This window comes from Convolutriloba macropyga, chromosome 2, assembly GCF_964194025.1.
Source record: "Convolutriloba macropyga chromosome 2, txConMacr16.3, whole genome shotgun sequence".
NCBI classification, from domain to species: domain Eukaryota; kingdom Metazoa; phylum Xenacoelomorpha; order Acoela; family Convolutidae; genus Convolutriloba; species Convolutriloba macropyga.
The window spans coordinates 60,906,101-60,920,948 of record NC_134469.1 but is presented as its reverse complement, the minus strand read 5'-3'; the positions used below and the strand labels follow the sequence as shown (position 1 = coordinate 60,920,948).

Genomic DNA, 14,848 nt, shown 5'->3' with positions numbered 1-14,848 from the left:
TCTCTTTTTGAAAACAAGCAATTTCAAATTGATTGAAACCACTTCGTATCAGCTCGGCTCATTAGGAAGGCTAATATATACGTCATACGAAGCAATTGGGATTGCCGTTATCCGCAATATGTCGGACGACTGCAAAATCCACAGCAAAAACGAAACAAAAAAAAATGAATTTAACAAGAACGCGGTGCAGCAACCACTGAAACTGAAGGCTATTCATGGAGAATATTAAGCATCAATAATCTTAAACTTATGCAACGTTATTTTTTCCAACCCATTAGTATGATAGTGTGGAAAGGAAACAAAAAAATTCAGAATGGGCAAATATTCGAAAATCACACTTTTCTCATGAAAATGCGTAGAGCCGAAGCCAAGAAAGCGTTATTTGAAAGTAAAACTATTATAAAGATTGAAGTTTGGTTTACTGGAAAGAGAATTCGACTTGTCGTTACATAATTCTTGTTACAAAAATGAATAAAATAACATAGAAGGGACAAAGCTCAAAAACCCACTGATTTTTCACTGATTTTTTTTTCAAAAACTCAAATAAACCATAAGATTTCAAATTGAAACAAAATCAGATCGATTTGTTACAGTTCAGGAAACTAAATGTGCTCATTATTTTTGAGACCAAAACATAGAATGACAAAAACAGCAAATACGGACAGAAATCAAAAATTCACAAACAGTTTTTAGAAGCCACAGTGTTGAAGCCATTATATCCATATTGCATTGAAAACCATAAGAAACTTTAAACAGGGGAAAATGGATTGAAGAATTAGCTTGGGCGTTTTCTGATTTCAACTGGGTTCTCAAGGTAAAGTAATTTTGAGGAAAAGACGTCAAAAAGAAGAAAAAATATTGACCAGTATCAAAAACTCACGAAAATCCTATGAAAACCCATTTCTAAGCTCAGTAGACATCTGTCACATCATAACCAAGAGCAAAATTATTGTTAGGAGCTATAGAAAAATGATGAATTTTGTCAATAAATAGTCGTAATTACTTGTTGACAGCAATGAGAACAAAAATTGGGAATCACAAAAATATTTAAAAAAATTAATTGAAAAATTTTAGAACCGTCAGCTATAAACCAGAAAGGACAGGATATAGATTCAGTTAAACATCTCTGGGTCAATCAAGGCCTTTGATTTTTATCAATATTCCTAACAACAACTAAGAGAACGACAATTAGAGTTAAAAACAAAAATCCTTTCAAATATGTGGAGAGCACGGATGCGCAGCCGTTAAAACTATAGGCTATTCACTGAAATCTTTAAACAGGTTCCTTTGCGCATTTTTTCAACGCCAATGGGGCTATCTTTAATGTGATAAGTTGAAAAGGTAATAAAGAACAACCAAAGATACAGGAAAAATGCAAAAATTGTGAAATACAAAATTATTTGAAAAAATTGAAAGAAAATCATTACAAACTGTTAGCTATAGTCTGATACGAGTAAATAAATTCATTGAAAAAATCTATAAAAGCAGCTAGAGTTTTTGATTGACAGGAATATGCCGCGCGAAAACGAAAAGAACGACAATTACAGACAAAGACAAAAACCAAAGACAAAAAAAAACAAAGTTTTTTGAGAGAACGGCAAAGCTATTCACGGAAATCATTGAAAATGTTTGTTTTGCTCCTAATGCCAATTGGATCCAATTTTAATATGATTGCCGCAAAAAATAAATAACACCTCAAATACAGGAAAATATTCAAAAATGCACAAAACTTTTTTGAAATTTTGTAGTAAGAAAGCAAAAAACTGTTACTTTAATATAAAATCACTATAAAGATTTTTTTTTCACTTGGAATAAATTTTCCCCTGTATAAAATGAGACAAAGCTACATGTGGACAGAAATATGATTACAAAATGCAAATTTAAGAACTTCTTTGACCTTCTCTTAAAACAAATCTTTTCAAAATCGGCACTAGATAAAGACTGAATGCATTGTATTCGCCCACTTGCTATGTTTTTATCTACAATACAGGAAAATATGCAAATATGCACAAAGTTTTTTTGAAAGTTCTTAGTAAGAAAGCGCAAAACCATTATTTTAATATAAGATCACTATAAGGATTATTTTTTTCGATTGGAATAGATTTTACCCTGTCTAAAATGAGACTAAGCTACATATGGACAAAAATATGATTACAAAATGACAAATTTAAAAACTTCTTTGACCTTCTCTTAAAACAAATCTATTCAAAATCGGCACTAGATAAAGACTGAAGGCATTGTATAGGCCCACTTGTAACTCTTTGAGAACCTAATCGAATCTTTAAATAGTAAGGAATTGTCATGGGGCTGCAGAAAAAAATGACAAATGAATGCAAATATAAAAAATCATTTAAAATGTTCAAAAATACCTTTCCATAAAAACCATGAATTTTTCTCTATTTGTTGAAAATAGCATCTGTCATTCATTGGGCCGTGATTTGATATCTGTCTGGTCAGTAATCAACATAAAAAACAAAATTGCAAAAAATTTTTCAAAAGACCGCGCTCTAACCTAGTCCTGATTTTTCTGCGCCTACCACAAAGAAAAATAATTATTCCGCATGTTGGCGAAATAGATCATTTAGCAGATGAAAGGTTCCAATAAACCACAAATTAATCATTCATTTTGTATAATTATTAGGTTTATTTTTCGAAAACCGGTAAAAATTGAATTCCACAAAACCCTAGGAAGCGAAGGTAACGCTATCTTTTTGGAGTTCTCAACGATTGTGGCGGAAGATGTTAGGTCTTTATTTCCTTCAAGTTTAAACCGAGTAGAAAACAAAAGCGTATTTGGAGCCTTTTTTGATTTAAAAAATCATAAATTGGAAAAGTTTAGCAAAAGTTTTAATCCAAAAAAACTCATAAAACAAATTGGCGAGCTTTTTTTATCCTTAAACGTAAAACCAAAAAACCAAAAACATTTTTTTGAAAAATTTAACCAAGTTTTAGCAAAATTGACTAAAATTTTGTCAAAAATTACGGAAAATGTGAACAAAAACAACGGAATTCACTCTACTTTTCCCAAAAGTTTAAACCTCGATTACTCACTGTAAGAAACTAAAATTAAAATAAAATCTTTTTAATTCTATAATCTACGCTGGACGAGCTTTCCAATGATACCAGTCTCAACTCTCTAGGATGAATATATCGATTGGCGAAAACTGACTGTACAAAAAACCCATTTGAGTATATATTTCCTCCTCCACAAGTGGGTCGGAACAGAAAGTCAACCAAATTTGAAATTTTCACTTGACCCAGACTGTGACTTGCACAATAAATTTGTTTGGGCTAAATGCTCCGTTTCGTTCTTTAATATGACAAATGCAGTCCAGAACAAAAGAAATGTGATGGGGACATTGGAAGTGAAGATGAAAATAGCAAAGTGAAAACAATTTATTGACAGGAGAATTTCAAAATAATTTACTTGCGAAGCGCTGCGGCCATGTCTAATAAAGTGATAAAGTGTTTGGACCGAAGCTTTGAAACAAAACACCATGGAATTTTCAACACATGTTTCCTATTCTGCCGAAATGACGACAACGATAAAAGCGAATTGCTTGTGTTCTTTGGGAAGTTTGATTATTTTTTGGGTATTTTTCAGCGCGCAACCTGAAGTTGGTTTAGGATTAGCTCTCACAAATTTTAATGTTTGTTCAAATCTGATGTTTCAAATTTCAGATGAAAGTTTGCAATGTCTTTAAAAAGAATATCGAACTAAGAAAATTTTGTTTTTATCATGTAGTTTGATTAAGTATCATTTTAAAAACAGAGCTGCAAAAAGTATTTTTTTGTTGTTGCAGGTCAGTTGCCGATCGTGCAGATGTTAATAGACGCGGGAGCAGACATGAATGCAGTGACAATGCACGGAGCCAGCCCTATCATGAGAGCCATAGAGTCATCTAGGGCAGACGTAGTCGAGTACTTACTCGAAAAGGGTACGAGCAGAATAGCTGATTATAATACAGGGTTCATAGCTATCCTTAAGGATGATACTGTTGATAACCATAATTCTACTGCTGGTAGAGGCGTCATTCGCTAGCAAAAGATACATTTGAAACAATCTGCAACTTGCAATTTTAACTGACATAAATCAGCAACTGCACCGTATTTAACAAATTATTCGCCTAATATCATTTTAGCCTACTCTTTGCAGTGCAGTACATTGGAATTTTCCGGTTTTTTAATATGACTAGGTCAGGGGAGCTATCAGGAAAACGCAGCCGTTGAATTGCTCATTGATGAAGATTCTACGAGGATGGTTTTAACTCTGATGTGGTAGGGATTTTATTCGCTTGATCTTAATTACCACACTAGAGCTAAACCTATATTATAGTAGCGACCTTAATTTCGTGCTAGAATAAGTCTCATTATATGCTCACAATGTTCTTTGCTAATTTCCAAATCTATGTGTTGTTTGCTAGAAAATAAAATTGATAAGATATAAAGATTAATTAGAAAATAGATAGAAAGGATATAGCACAATTAAGGGGTAAATCTTACTTGAAAATATGGTGGGATATCTAATCTTAATCAATAAATTGAATCCATCTTACTGCTGGATGTGAACATTATTCTAACTCTATTTTGCTATAAAATTGGCAGACTTACAATCGCTGCTGATATTTCCCTCTTAGCTGAGGAGCAGATATTTCGCTCTAAGAGCAGTGAGAGGAAGAGAGAGAGAGAGAGAGAGAGAGAAATTTTTTTGGTTGAAAATCAAGCGTCTTACGTTCGCGCTGGTAGAGTTTGGTCTGATTTCCTTCAGCAGCAAGCTCTAAGCTCGTGCGTGTTTATAACTGAGTCAACACGACTAAAAAATCACAAGACCTATGACTAGCTCCGAATCAATTCCTAGGTCATTCGTGGAGCCGACCATTACTTGTCTTTAGTCATATATTCGTTTCAGGCTTGCTGCTGAAGAGCGGCCTGGATAGCTTCAGTATCCTTCACTTAGTACGCGTATTAATAGCGGCAGTGAATCAGCCGGTATGGCCTGCTCCATAGTGTATTAAATAACACACAGCAGTATTTGGCTATGAATAATGTATTCATTCACTCAACGCAATTTACGCAGCATAGCTCTCTCTTAATATTCCGTCAGTTTAGACTAAGTCTAAAGTGTTCACAAAGGCGACGGTTAAATAATTATACTCTCTGTAGTATCGGTAATTGCGGCGGCAATTATCCAATTAGCAATACTACAATGCCAAATATAATGGTATATCATCTTACATAAATAGTCCTCCACTTTTCAATCCACCAAAATTTTATCTTGATGTGGGAAATCAGCTCCAATGTTTTTTTGCTTGTTACTTTTAAGTCTTGCTGAAGCAAAGAGTTGGAACTAAACATTTTAGTTTTCAACTCTTTATCTTAGTTTACAGACGTTTTAATGATCCTGACACCATGTTTTATTATCATCGACCGCAGATATATATCATGAACTTCAACCTTGATCGAGCTAAAAGTGGCTAACTTAAGAATTGTAGAAATTATGCTGCATACCTTGTAGGCTGTTTTCCACCTTTCAAAAAAGCAGAAATCACCCGTTTAAGATTAATTACCTAACTTATAGATTTTAGTAAACCAAGTTTTATCAGTGGTTTCCGTCTTTGAATGCCACTAATTTCCGCCAAATTGCAAAGAACCATTTTTTCTCAAACGAGGCTACAGAAAAATGTCCAATAATAATTTCCGCAATACAGCATAACCAAAATCCGCGAATGCAAAATCGATTAGGTTCATTTTCGCCTTCTGTTTACGCTTTTGCGATGTTGATGATGTTGTTCCACATAACAAAAAGATTTGCTTGATAATAAAAAAAGAGTTTGAGTTTGCCAAAAACGCTAACTCTTAGCGAGAAAAAAAGGAAATCTTGAAAAAGATCAACCAAAGCTGCTGAAAGCCTTGGAAGTGTTCAATAGTCTTTCTTAGTGCAGTCAGCTTGCTTTTTTACTACGAATTTTGAAGTTTGATTTATATATGAGTCTAATATTCAATAACTTCTAGCATACAAGAATAAAATTTATTTCACAGATGCATGAAATAAAATAGTTTATCCTCAGAAGGTGAAATTGGCAACGCTAATTATTGTTCAGGTGTGAAATTAACAATTGAGAATGCGAAGGAACACACTGCACTAGATGTGGCCATGCTCTGGGCAGACCCGAGGGTAGCTCACCTGATGATGGACAAGTTTGACAAGATGGGATTCCTAGGGATGAGTGACGACAAAAAGGGAAAGGGCAAAAAAGGAGGCAAAGACAAAAAGGGCGGCAAAAAGGGTCAGTTGAGCTACACAAATGCACACGAGCGTTGTCAGAACCCTTAAATCGCATTATTCATCATGTGTAATTGTTCCCACAATGTCCTGAATGTATGCAAGACCCATTCATTTTGTTCACACAACTTCAGACAACTTCTTATAACATGTCAGGTCTTTTTGAAAGATCTTCTTTGTCAGAGCGTTAACCATCTCCGGTTCTAAATTCAGCAAATTCCATATATATTGCAACAAAAAACAAAAGTTATTTTTTGGGGACAAATTTCAGACAATTGCGCTTTCAGCTCATTTTGGTGACAATTTTTGCATTTTTTCAGCCGTTTTGGTCAAATTTTAGGACAATTTTATTGTGAATTTTGGTCGGTTTCAATTATTTTCGACTATTTTCTTTTAAAAAAGCGGAACATACTTTGAATATTTTTACAATCTCATGGGGAAAATTTTTAAAATGGGGAACTCATGCTTGAATTCAGTTCGAAGTTGAGTTGATTCTCAGAAAGCTTTTTAACGATTAGGCTTGTAACCACAGATTGGTTGGTACCCACGCAATTGAGTCTTTGCTTTTTGTTCGTTCCCAAAAACCCACACATTCGGGTCTTCAAAATTTCGTCCTCAACAACCCACACAGTCGGCTTGAACAGTATCCCCACTCATTGGGTGACAAACAAGCTCTCGTAAAACAATAAATGGGCAACTAAAATTTGAGCCAAGACTATAAATTAACTATTGTTGGGCTCAGGGTGTTGTCGCATTAATGAGTCTCATTGCAGGGGGTTTCTGGCGATCAGCATTGCACCCACAGTTAAAAATTTACAGAAATTGGTATTTCCAGTTGTTCCATTATGCAGATGCAAATTTTTGAGCTCTGAATTGTCACTATAATGTCCACATCTGACATTTTATTATAGAAATTAAATCTCAAACGACGATTAAATTATCGGTTTTTTCAAAACCAAAGGAGACAGAAATATTGAGAGCTATTGCGTGCAGTTCCACGCTTTTGTGACCGTTTTTTGATCATGGGTAAAAAAGATTGTGCCAAATAAGCGACTAATGCGCATAGTCCGCAGAATTTTTTGGCCCAAGAAAAGCTTAGAAAATAAGTTTACTCAAAACAAAGCAAACTTTCTGCCTAAGAAAACGAAACTTTGAATAACTCTACGAATAGAATATTTTCGACACTCAAAACCACTTGATGTTTCAAAGTTTTATATAAGGATCAGAAAAGTGGTATTTCTAAAAAAATATTAAAACCTTGAGTAGTTTCTCTAGTTTTGGACTGATTTTCCAAGCTGAGCTCTTTTTCTGTGAAAACTTTCAGTCAATAACTTGTTCATAGATTTTGCTCAGCGGTTGCTTTCAGCATACTCTATTATAATCAATGAAAACAATTATCAATTATATTAATTAGATTTAGTTTTTTTCCCAATCACCTTTTACAACGTATAAGACAGTTTTGGCACCGTAGTTTTTCATTCGTATGCTTTTTTCTCCATATGAAAATTGAGGTCTGTCCTGTCGGCGTTGATTCTTTTTCAATGATTTAGCGATTTATTAACGTTTGATTACTGCGATGATTGATTACTTCGAGTTTGGTTGAAATTTGTGATTCTAAATATCGGTTAATTTTTTGCAGCATTCATTGTAATATTGCTTTGAGCGGTATTACTGTCTGTTGCAATAATGCGTTCTTGAGTCCCATTACCTTTGTGGCAATTCTCTATTGAATACACTCCATTTTCAGGTGCATAACACTTATTAATTCAACAAGGCAGCTCGGTAATGTGCAATGGCACCTAAGGTTCCGACCCCGCCCATCCACAATTTTGGCATAATTGTCTACCAAATGATGAACAGATAGAAAAACCCAAAAATGATTTTTTGCGAATCCCAAAAAAGCCCAAGTCTTTTTCAAAAAGTTCTGTATGAACGATAAGATAGACTCCGAAGCAAATAACTCAGTGGAGTAACAATTTATTGATGCATTAGATTGCTGTAATATCTCAGTATTAAGAAAGCGAGTCAAGACGAACAGCAAAATCAAACAACAACAACAACAAACATTAATTACATCAAAAAATTTATGTCACTCTTAAAAACTAAATTTAATAACAAAGTCAACATACCGTCAAATAAACCTAAAACTAAACAAAAATAACTTATAAATCACCAGAAAACATATGCGACCAGTCCATAAAAAGGTTTGGTAACAATTATACAAAAAAAGAACACAAACAGTAAAGTAAAAAAAATTGAATTATTTTTTTGAAACAGTTAACTTCAAAGTAATAAATACCATTAGGAATCAATTAATATTACCACAAATTTACGATTACTACTGCTTCTATAGAAGGGCATTAGGACCTGTCCTTATTCATTTTTTAAAGCGGCTAAAAAGAACAACAAAGAACAAACAAAATTTCAATTGAAACTTGCCAGAAAACGCTGTCAAAACCGTCAAGCCAAATTTTGGCACTCAAAATATATTTGATTGCGCCTTCTTCAAACAGCTATAATGTAGTACGTGGCCATTCATTAGTAAGATTAGGTAACAAGTAGACAAAAAAGCGAAGTGCTAAAGTATGTAATACTTTTAATTTTTTTTTCGAAACAAAATTACATTCAATGTCATGAAAGACATTAATTACAAAAAGAGCTATTTAAATAGGGTCGTTTATTCATGAAAAAGAAGCCCTCGAAACCTGTAATTATCCAGAATATTTCTTGCATCTACAAAAAGAACGTCAAATATGACAAAAATCAAATTAATTTAGTTTTTTTTGTTGTCGAAGCCAGTAAGGTCATAACAAATTCTTTGAAAAAAGATTTTGGGCCACCAATCCCTTTTATTCCCTTGACACCCATAATGTCGTATTTGACCTGTAATTAACTAGCGAGATTAGGTAACAAAAAGAAACATAAAAAGAACAAAATTGCGAAATTAAAAAGTTTTTTTTTAAATTTTGGAAAACGATTGTTTTCAAAGTCATGAAAGCCATCAGCTATCTACTAATATCAGAATATCGGTTCTTCTATTCTTGCATGAAAAGGCAATGAAAACTATCACTATAAAGGAAATTTCATACGACCGAAACGACAAAGTATAAATGACAGTTAGAGACAAAATTAAAAAAATTCAATTGATTTCTTCAAGAAAGAGTCGTCGAGGCTGTTAAAACGATGATGTATATCTTTCAGGATTTTAATATGTTCCATTGTGTCTTGTTTTGAATGCTAATAAGGTGACATGAGAACTGTCAATAATGTGATAATGTGACAAAATTAGAAAACGTGAAAAACTGGCAAATATCAAAACAAACAAAAATCTGAAATCTTGTAGTATCAAAGACAGAAAACAATAACTTCAGGCTTAAAACTGCAACCGAGAAAAAATGCTAAATTAGTAGAAAGAAGAAGCAGTCTTTCTTTGCTGACACTAAGCTGGAAGTTGAACATATTAAGAAAAAAATAGAGGAAAAGTTAATTCAGCCATTATTTATTGAAAAGTCAATTATTTTTAAAAAAGAAACGATCATAAACATTCAATTAAAAAACTAAATGCATTAGCTTGGAGCTGCTTAGCGAGCGAATTGGTTGGACCTATCACTCCTGAGCTTTGATTTGATATGTTCTGTTCTTTATTATTAAAACAAGTCCTTTTTTTAAAAAAAAAAAGACCGACTGATTACAACCCGATTTTTTTTGGATTGTAACATTCCAAGATTGGCCCAAAACTAGCCCTGCTAATACTTATTGTCCGTTCGGAACAATTGATTTTTCGAATGTTGTAGATATAGATAATTTGTTAGTTGAAAACTCTAAATAAATTCAGCATTTATTAGCATCTAAAGTTAGCAAAAAACGGCAAAGTTTTAATTACAGTGCACTCTCAGCGGACTCTGAATTAGAGATAGCCCCCCTCTGAGTCTACAAAGATTGTATGTGTGTTGTTTGGGGGTGTACTGTCGCCAAATTTAATCAAAGTGGACTAAAGTAGCTTACTTCGTGCTGTTTTTGATGAAAAAGGCTAAATTTTGAAATGTTTATCCAGATTTTTTGACCAAAAAAATTAAATCAAAACAATCAACAATGCTTGTTCGTCTTCAAAAAAAAATCAACGACACTATTCATGAAAATTATAACAAATTTTAGCAAAATTGACGAAAATTTAGGCAAAAATTCCGGAAAATGTGAATAAAAACAACGTGAATTCACTCTTCATTTCTCAGAAGTTTAAACCTCGATAACTCCCTGTAGAAAACGAAAATTAAAAAAATCTTTTTAATTCCATATTCTACACTGGACGAGCTTTCTAATGATACCAGTCTCAACTCTACGATGAATATATCGAGCGGCGAAAATTCACGGAACAAAAAAAACCCATTTGAGTATATAGTTCCTCCCCCCTCAAGAGGGTCGGAACAAAAAATACTTTCATGGTGCCTCTTCCATGGTTTGCCATCACATAATACCCCCCTTGCTCTTTTAGTTTTCGACATGGGGTTTTAAATTTATTCGTCAATTGATTTTTCCTGTATCGACTATCTGGTTTGAATTGACACTTTGGGTAAGTTCTTTTAATGCGAGCTCGAGTACTGGAATTTAGTTTTCGTGGAATCAGCAAGGTATCTATTCAGACATTTTTTTCGCTGAGAAGCTTTCAAACGAGTTGAAATTTCCATTTGTTCTTCTTAGCGGCACTCCCAGTGATAGGGATTACTCGCTAGTAGAATATCAGTTGCCGCAGTATTAGCCGACAGTTCGTTTAGCCGACAAACAAAACGAGAATATTAGCCGACAATTACCGTAAAATGCGCTAATAGATTAATTCTGAAGCTCTAATTGGCCAATTTAAAACGGTATTTCGTTAGCGGGCAAATATGCGGCACAGTTTTTATCAACTAGCGTAACGGAGGTCTATTCCTAGCGTCAATAATATCAGTTATCAGGTGCTGGGAAAATTGGCCGACAGGACGTTTAGCCGACAAGGAAAAAATGAGAAATTTAGCCGACAGTTTTATCATAATCGGTCAAAAAAGTCTCATTGGTCCCTCCTATCGGCCTCTCCGTGGCCGCAACCCCCCGCCCCCTGACGGGGTGGGGGTTGCGACCACAGATAGACCTTCGTTACGCTAGTCAGCTTACGAAATAGTGATTTAAATTGGCCAATCACAGCTTTAGAATTAATTTTATCGGTCATTTTACTTAAATTGTCGGCTAAATTTCTCATTTTTTGCCTGTCGGCTAAACACCCTGTCGGCCAATACGGCGGCCACCCAATTATCAATTGCACAGAGTACTTGAAGTACTTCACACTGTGATTCTCTATCTCGTTGGACACGTTTAACCCGGATGTCGGCCCTGTAACCGAATCGCTACATTTTTCCAAAAAAACCTACTAGCAGGACTTTTTACAAAAAAACTTCTGGTGACTGAACTTAATTTTCTGTTTTTTCTAAACTATATACTTCATATTACTTAAATATTACTTTTCGAACAGAGATATGTGCGTGAACTAACTGAAAATACAGTGCCGAACATATTTTTTGTAGAATCAATTTTTACTGAGAATTGATCACCCCAATCGGATTCCTTGAGGTTTCAATGATGAGAATCTAAGGTATTAATATTGAAGTTTTCATTGCTGTGATGATGATTAGGGAAAAAAGGTGGAAAAGCGAGTGGAAAGAAGAAAGGAAAGAAGAAGAAAAAGAAGAAGAAGGGGTCTGCAGATGACGAAGTCCCAGAAGAGCCCGAGTCCATATTCGACAAGTACCAACAGATTAGTATCATTCGAACTGCCACCGCCATCGCAGCAGGTAGGTCACCGTCATGTTAAAATGTAACATGTTTAAATCGATTTTTTGCTCAAATCGAAGGTCCCCGGGCCAATCATACAGTACATGTACACGTCAATGATAAGTTCGGCGATCAAATAATCTGGAGTTTCCTTAAGCTGAGTGTTTAATCTGAATACATTCTGAATACCAGCCCGTGACTAAATCTTACTTTTTGCATTCAAGTTTGTCGCTTCCTGGATTTCAGATCAAACTTTTTTAATCTAAAAGTGAACCTGGTTTTTCAGTTCTATTTTTAGTGAGGGTTTGAAGAGATGAATTTATTAAGAGAAATTCTTGAGATGCAGCTTTTGAAAATGTTTCCCGTCTTTATGTTTAATATTGTGTAAACTACATACAAAAAAAAACACACATTTTTCGTACAATCAAATTTGACTGGGCTGCTACAGATCTTACAATACGGGATCTCTTTATGTATGTCATTCAAACTTGACAAAAGATATAACAAATCGAAGGCAAAGATATATGCCTAAGACCTGTCTGTGCTATAAGTCTCAATTTAAAATAGTTGGGGGGCTGAAAGTTTTTAATTTATAAATGAGTAAATATAAAGTTACAGCTTACTAATTACCAGTTACGTTGTGGTGACATCGAGATGAGCTGCAAGGCGATTGTTCAGTTGGGTAGTTCTTCAGTTTTGACGGGAAAAGAAATTTATAAAGTTTAATCTAGAAATATTTGTTTAAGTTTTTAAACAATGTTATTCGATTATTTTCTTGTCAAAATTTTAAGTTATTTCTCGAAAAAATGAAAGCAGTTGTCTGCTGCTGACTTCTGGAAGTTGTTTCTGTCTCTCTAATTTTATTCCGTCCCACTTCGCTGAGAGAAACAATGAATCCCCCTCAGCTCCGTTTGGGCCGATAGGGAGCGAATCACAAACTCACGTTCATAGTGAGGTGATTCTTAATTTTCCTATTGGCCGAGAAGGCAAGAGAATTAACTCTTTTTTTATCTCAAAAAAAAAATTATTGAAACTCCACAAAATAATAAAAATCTAAAAAGCTGAGAGCATCAATTATTGATTTCGTAGGCGCCTGTTTTCTGCTTTCCCCCTCTTCTAAAACCGCAACAATTATGGTTTTCTTGGGGGCTTTTTATGATACTATTGTCTTTTCCCCTGAAGCAATCTGCTTCATCTTTATTGAACTTGGGGGAAAAGATCTGCATTGCAACTGTCAAAAGCAGAAGTAATTTAAATCAAAAGAAACTCTGGTTTTACAGGCCGCCTACGTTCAACAATGTACGTTTTCTATCCTGGATATAAGCGGGGAGATCCAGGCCTAAAGTTGTGTTATTTAAATAAGTCGAACTGAGTTGTTCAAATACTTGTGTACTGGTAGTCCTAACAAGCGTTAGTTTATTTAGCGCGCGGCAAAAGAATGGTTAATTAGCGCCTAAATACGTTCGCTCTAATGCGGGATTAATTATCCATTCATTTGTAACGGCTCTCGTAATACTACAGCTGACCCCGATTTTTAGTAAGAAAGAATTTTAATACATTAATCTACATCATATAAAAGTTTTAATTGAAGATCAGGTAAGTTTTGAGTTCTGTTCAAGTTTTCGTTGATCGTGTTGAGATGGCGGCAATCAATTGAGTTGGAGGTGGCAAATGTTGGTTGGTTGCGAAAAGTTGTAAGTCAGTTAGTCACGAGGTTTGATGGCGTCGTAATATAAAATCAATCGCAAAGGGCGATAATGTTGTGCTATAAAATGAATCGCAAAGGGCGATAAAGGTATGCTAAAAAATCAATCGCAAAGGGCGATATTGGTGTGCTTTAAAATCATTCGCAAAGGGCGATAATGTTGAGCTATATTAGTTAAAAAATTCTGGTGGCAAAATGACCGGGCTTGGTACCGGACTGTCATCGTCTTTGATTAAAAGGACTTCTTGTAGCAGTCGTTCTGTAAGCTGACTCTAAATATGTACATCAAAAAAGATATAATCCAGCCAAAAAATTTCCATATGAAGTGTAACAAGGAGGCTCTATAATGTGCGTTCGCACATTATGTTCCGACCCGCGCTCCTACATTTTCGACTTAATTATTAACCAAATGAAGAAGAAAAAAATATGTTTGAGTCTGAAAAAACTCGTTACAAAACCTAACTATTAATTGAATTACATAATGCCATGCCACATTACCACACTCACGAGATCTGCAACTAAAAAGACTACGAGAAAAAAATAAAGAAAAACTATTATTTCAAGGCAAAAACTCAATATCTAAATTTAAAAACTATGATTTCAAGGCAAAAACTCAATATCTAAATTTAAAAGCAACTAGTAATAACGTCAAAATGCAATCAGATAAAACCTTAACTGCTCAAACTTTTTTTCCTTTCTATACCGCAGATTGAATTTTTCCTTTATGAGACCAGGTAACAAGTCGACAAAGAGAAGGAATAATGAAGCGAAGTTCAAAATTCAATGAACATTTTTTAAACCAAATAATTTCAAAACTCTTAATAATCATTAGCTTATAACTGTTATTAAAAAAATTTAGTAAAAAAAAACATTATGAAACAAATGGGATGTGTCCTTTGTTAGACTATGCCATGGGAACGGACTAAAGATACAGGAAAACTGATTTCAAATCCCATTATCTATGATTGTTATTATCTTAATAATATGTACTTTTATTTCACTATTTGTTTATACTAATTCAGCTAAAATCATTTTGAAAAAAAAGTTCATTTGGGCCA

General features: G+C 34.2%; 1 protein-coding gene across 4 annotated transcripts in view; it reads left to right on the top strand.

Annotated features, from left to right (window-relative positions):
• The window catches only part of LOC142334576 (ankyrin repeat and EF-hand domain-containing protein 1-like), a 99,245-nt gene that overhangs the window by 56,385 nt on the left and 28,012 nt on the right, over window positions 1-14,848 (top strand). For all 4 annotated transcript variants that reach the window (XM_075382706.1, XM_075382707.1, XM_075382709.1 and 1 more), the window contains exons 13-15: window positions 3,804-3,938; window positions 6,102-6,287; window positions 11,947-12,105. In XM_075382706.1, the coding sequence (XP_075238821.1) occupies window positions 3,804-3,938; window positions 6,102-6,287; window positions 11,947-12,105 (480 nt within the window). The remainder of the gene's footprint in view (window positions 1-3,803; window positions 3,939-6,101; window positions 6,288-11,946; window positions 12,106-14,848) is intronic.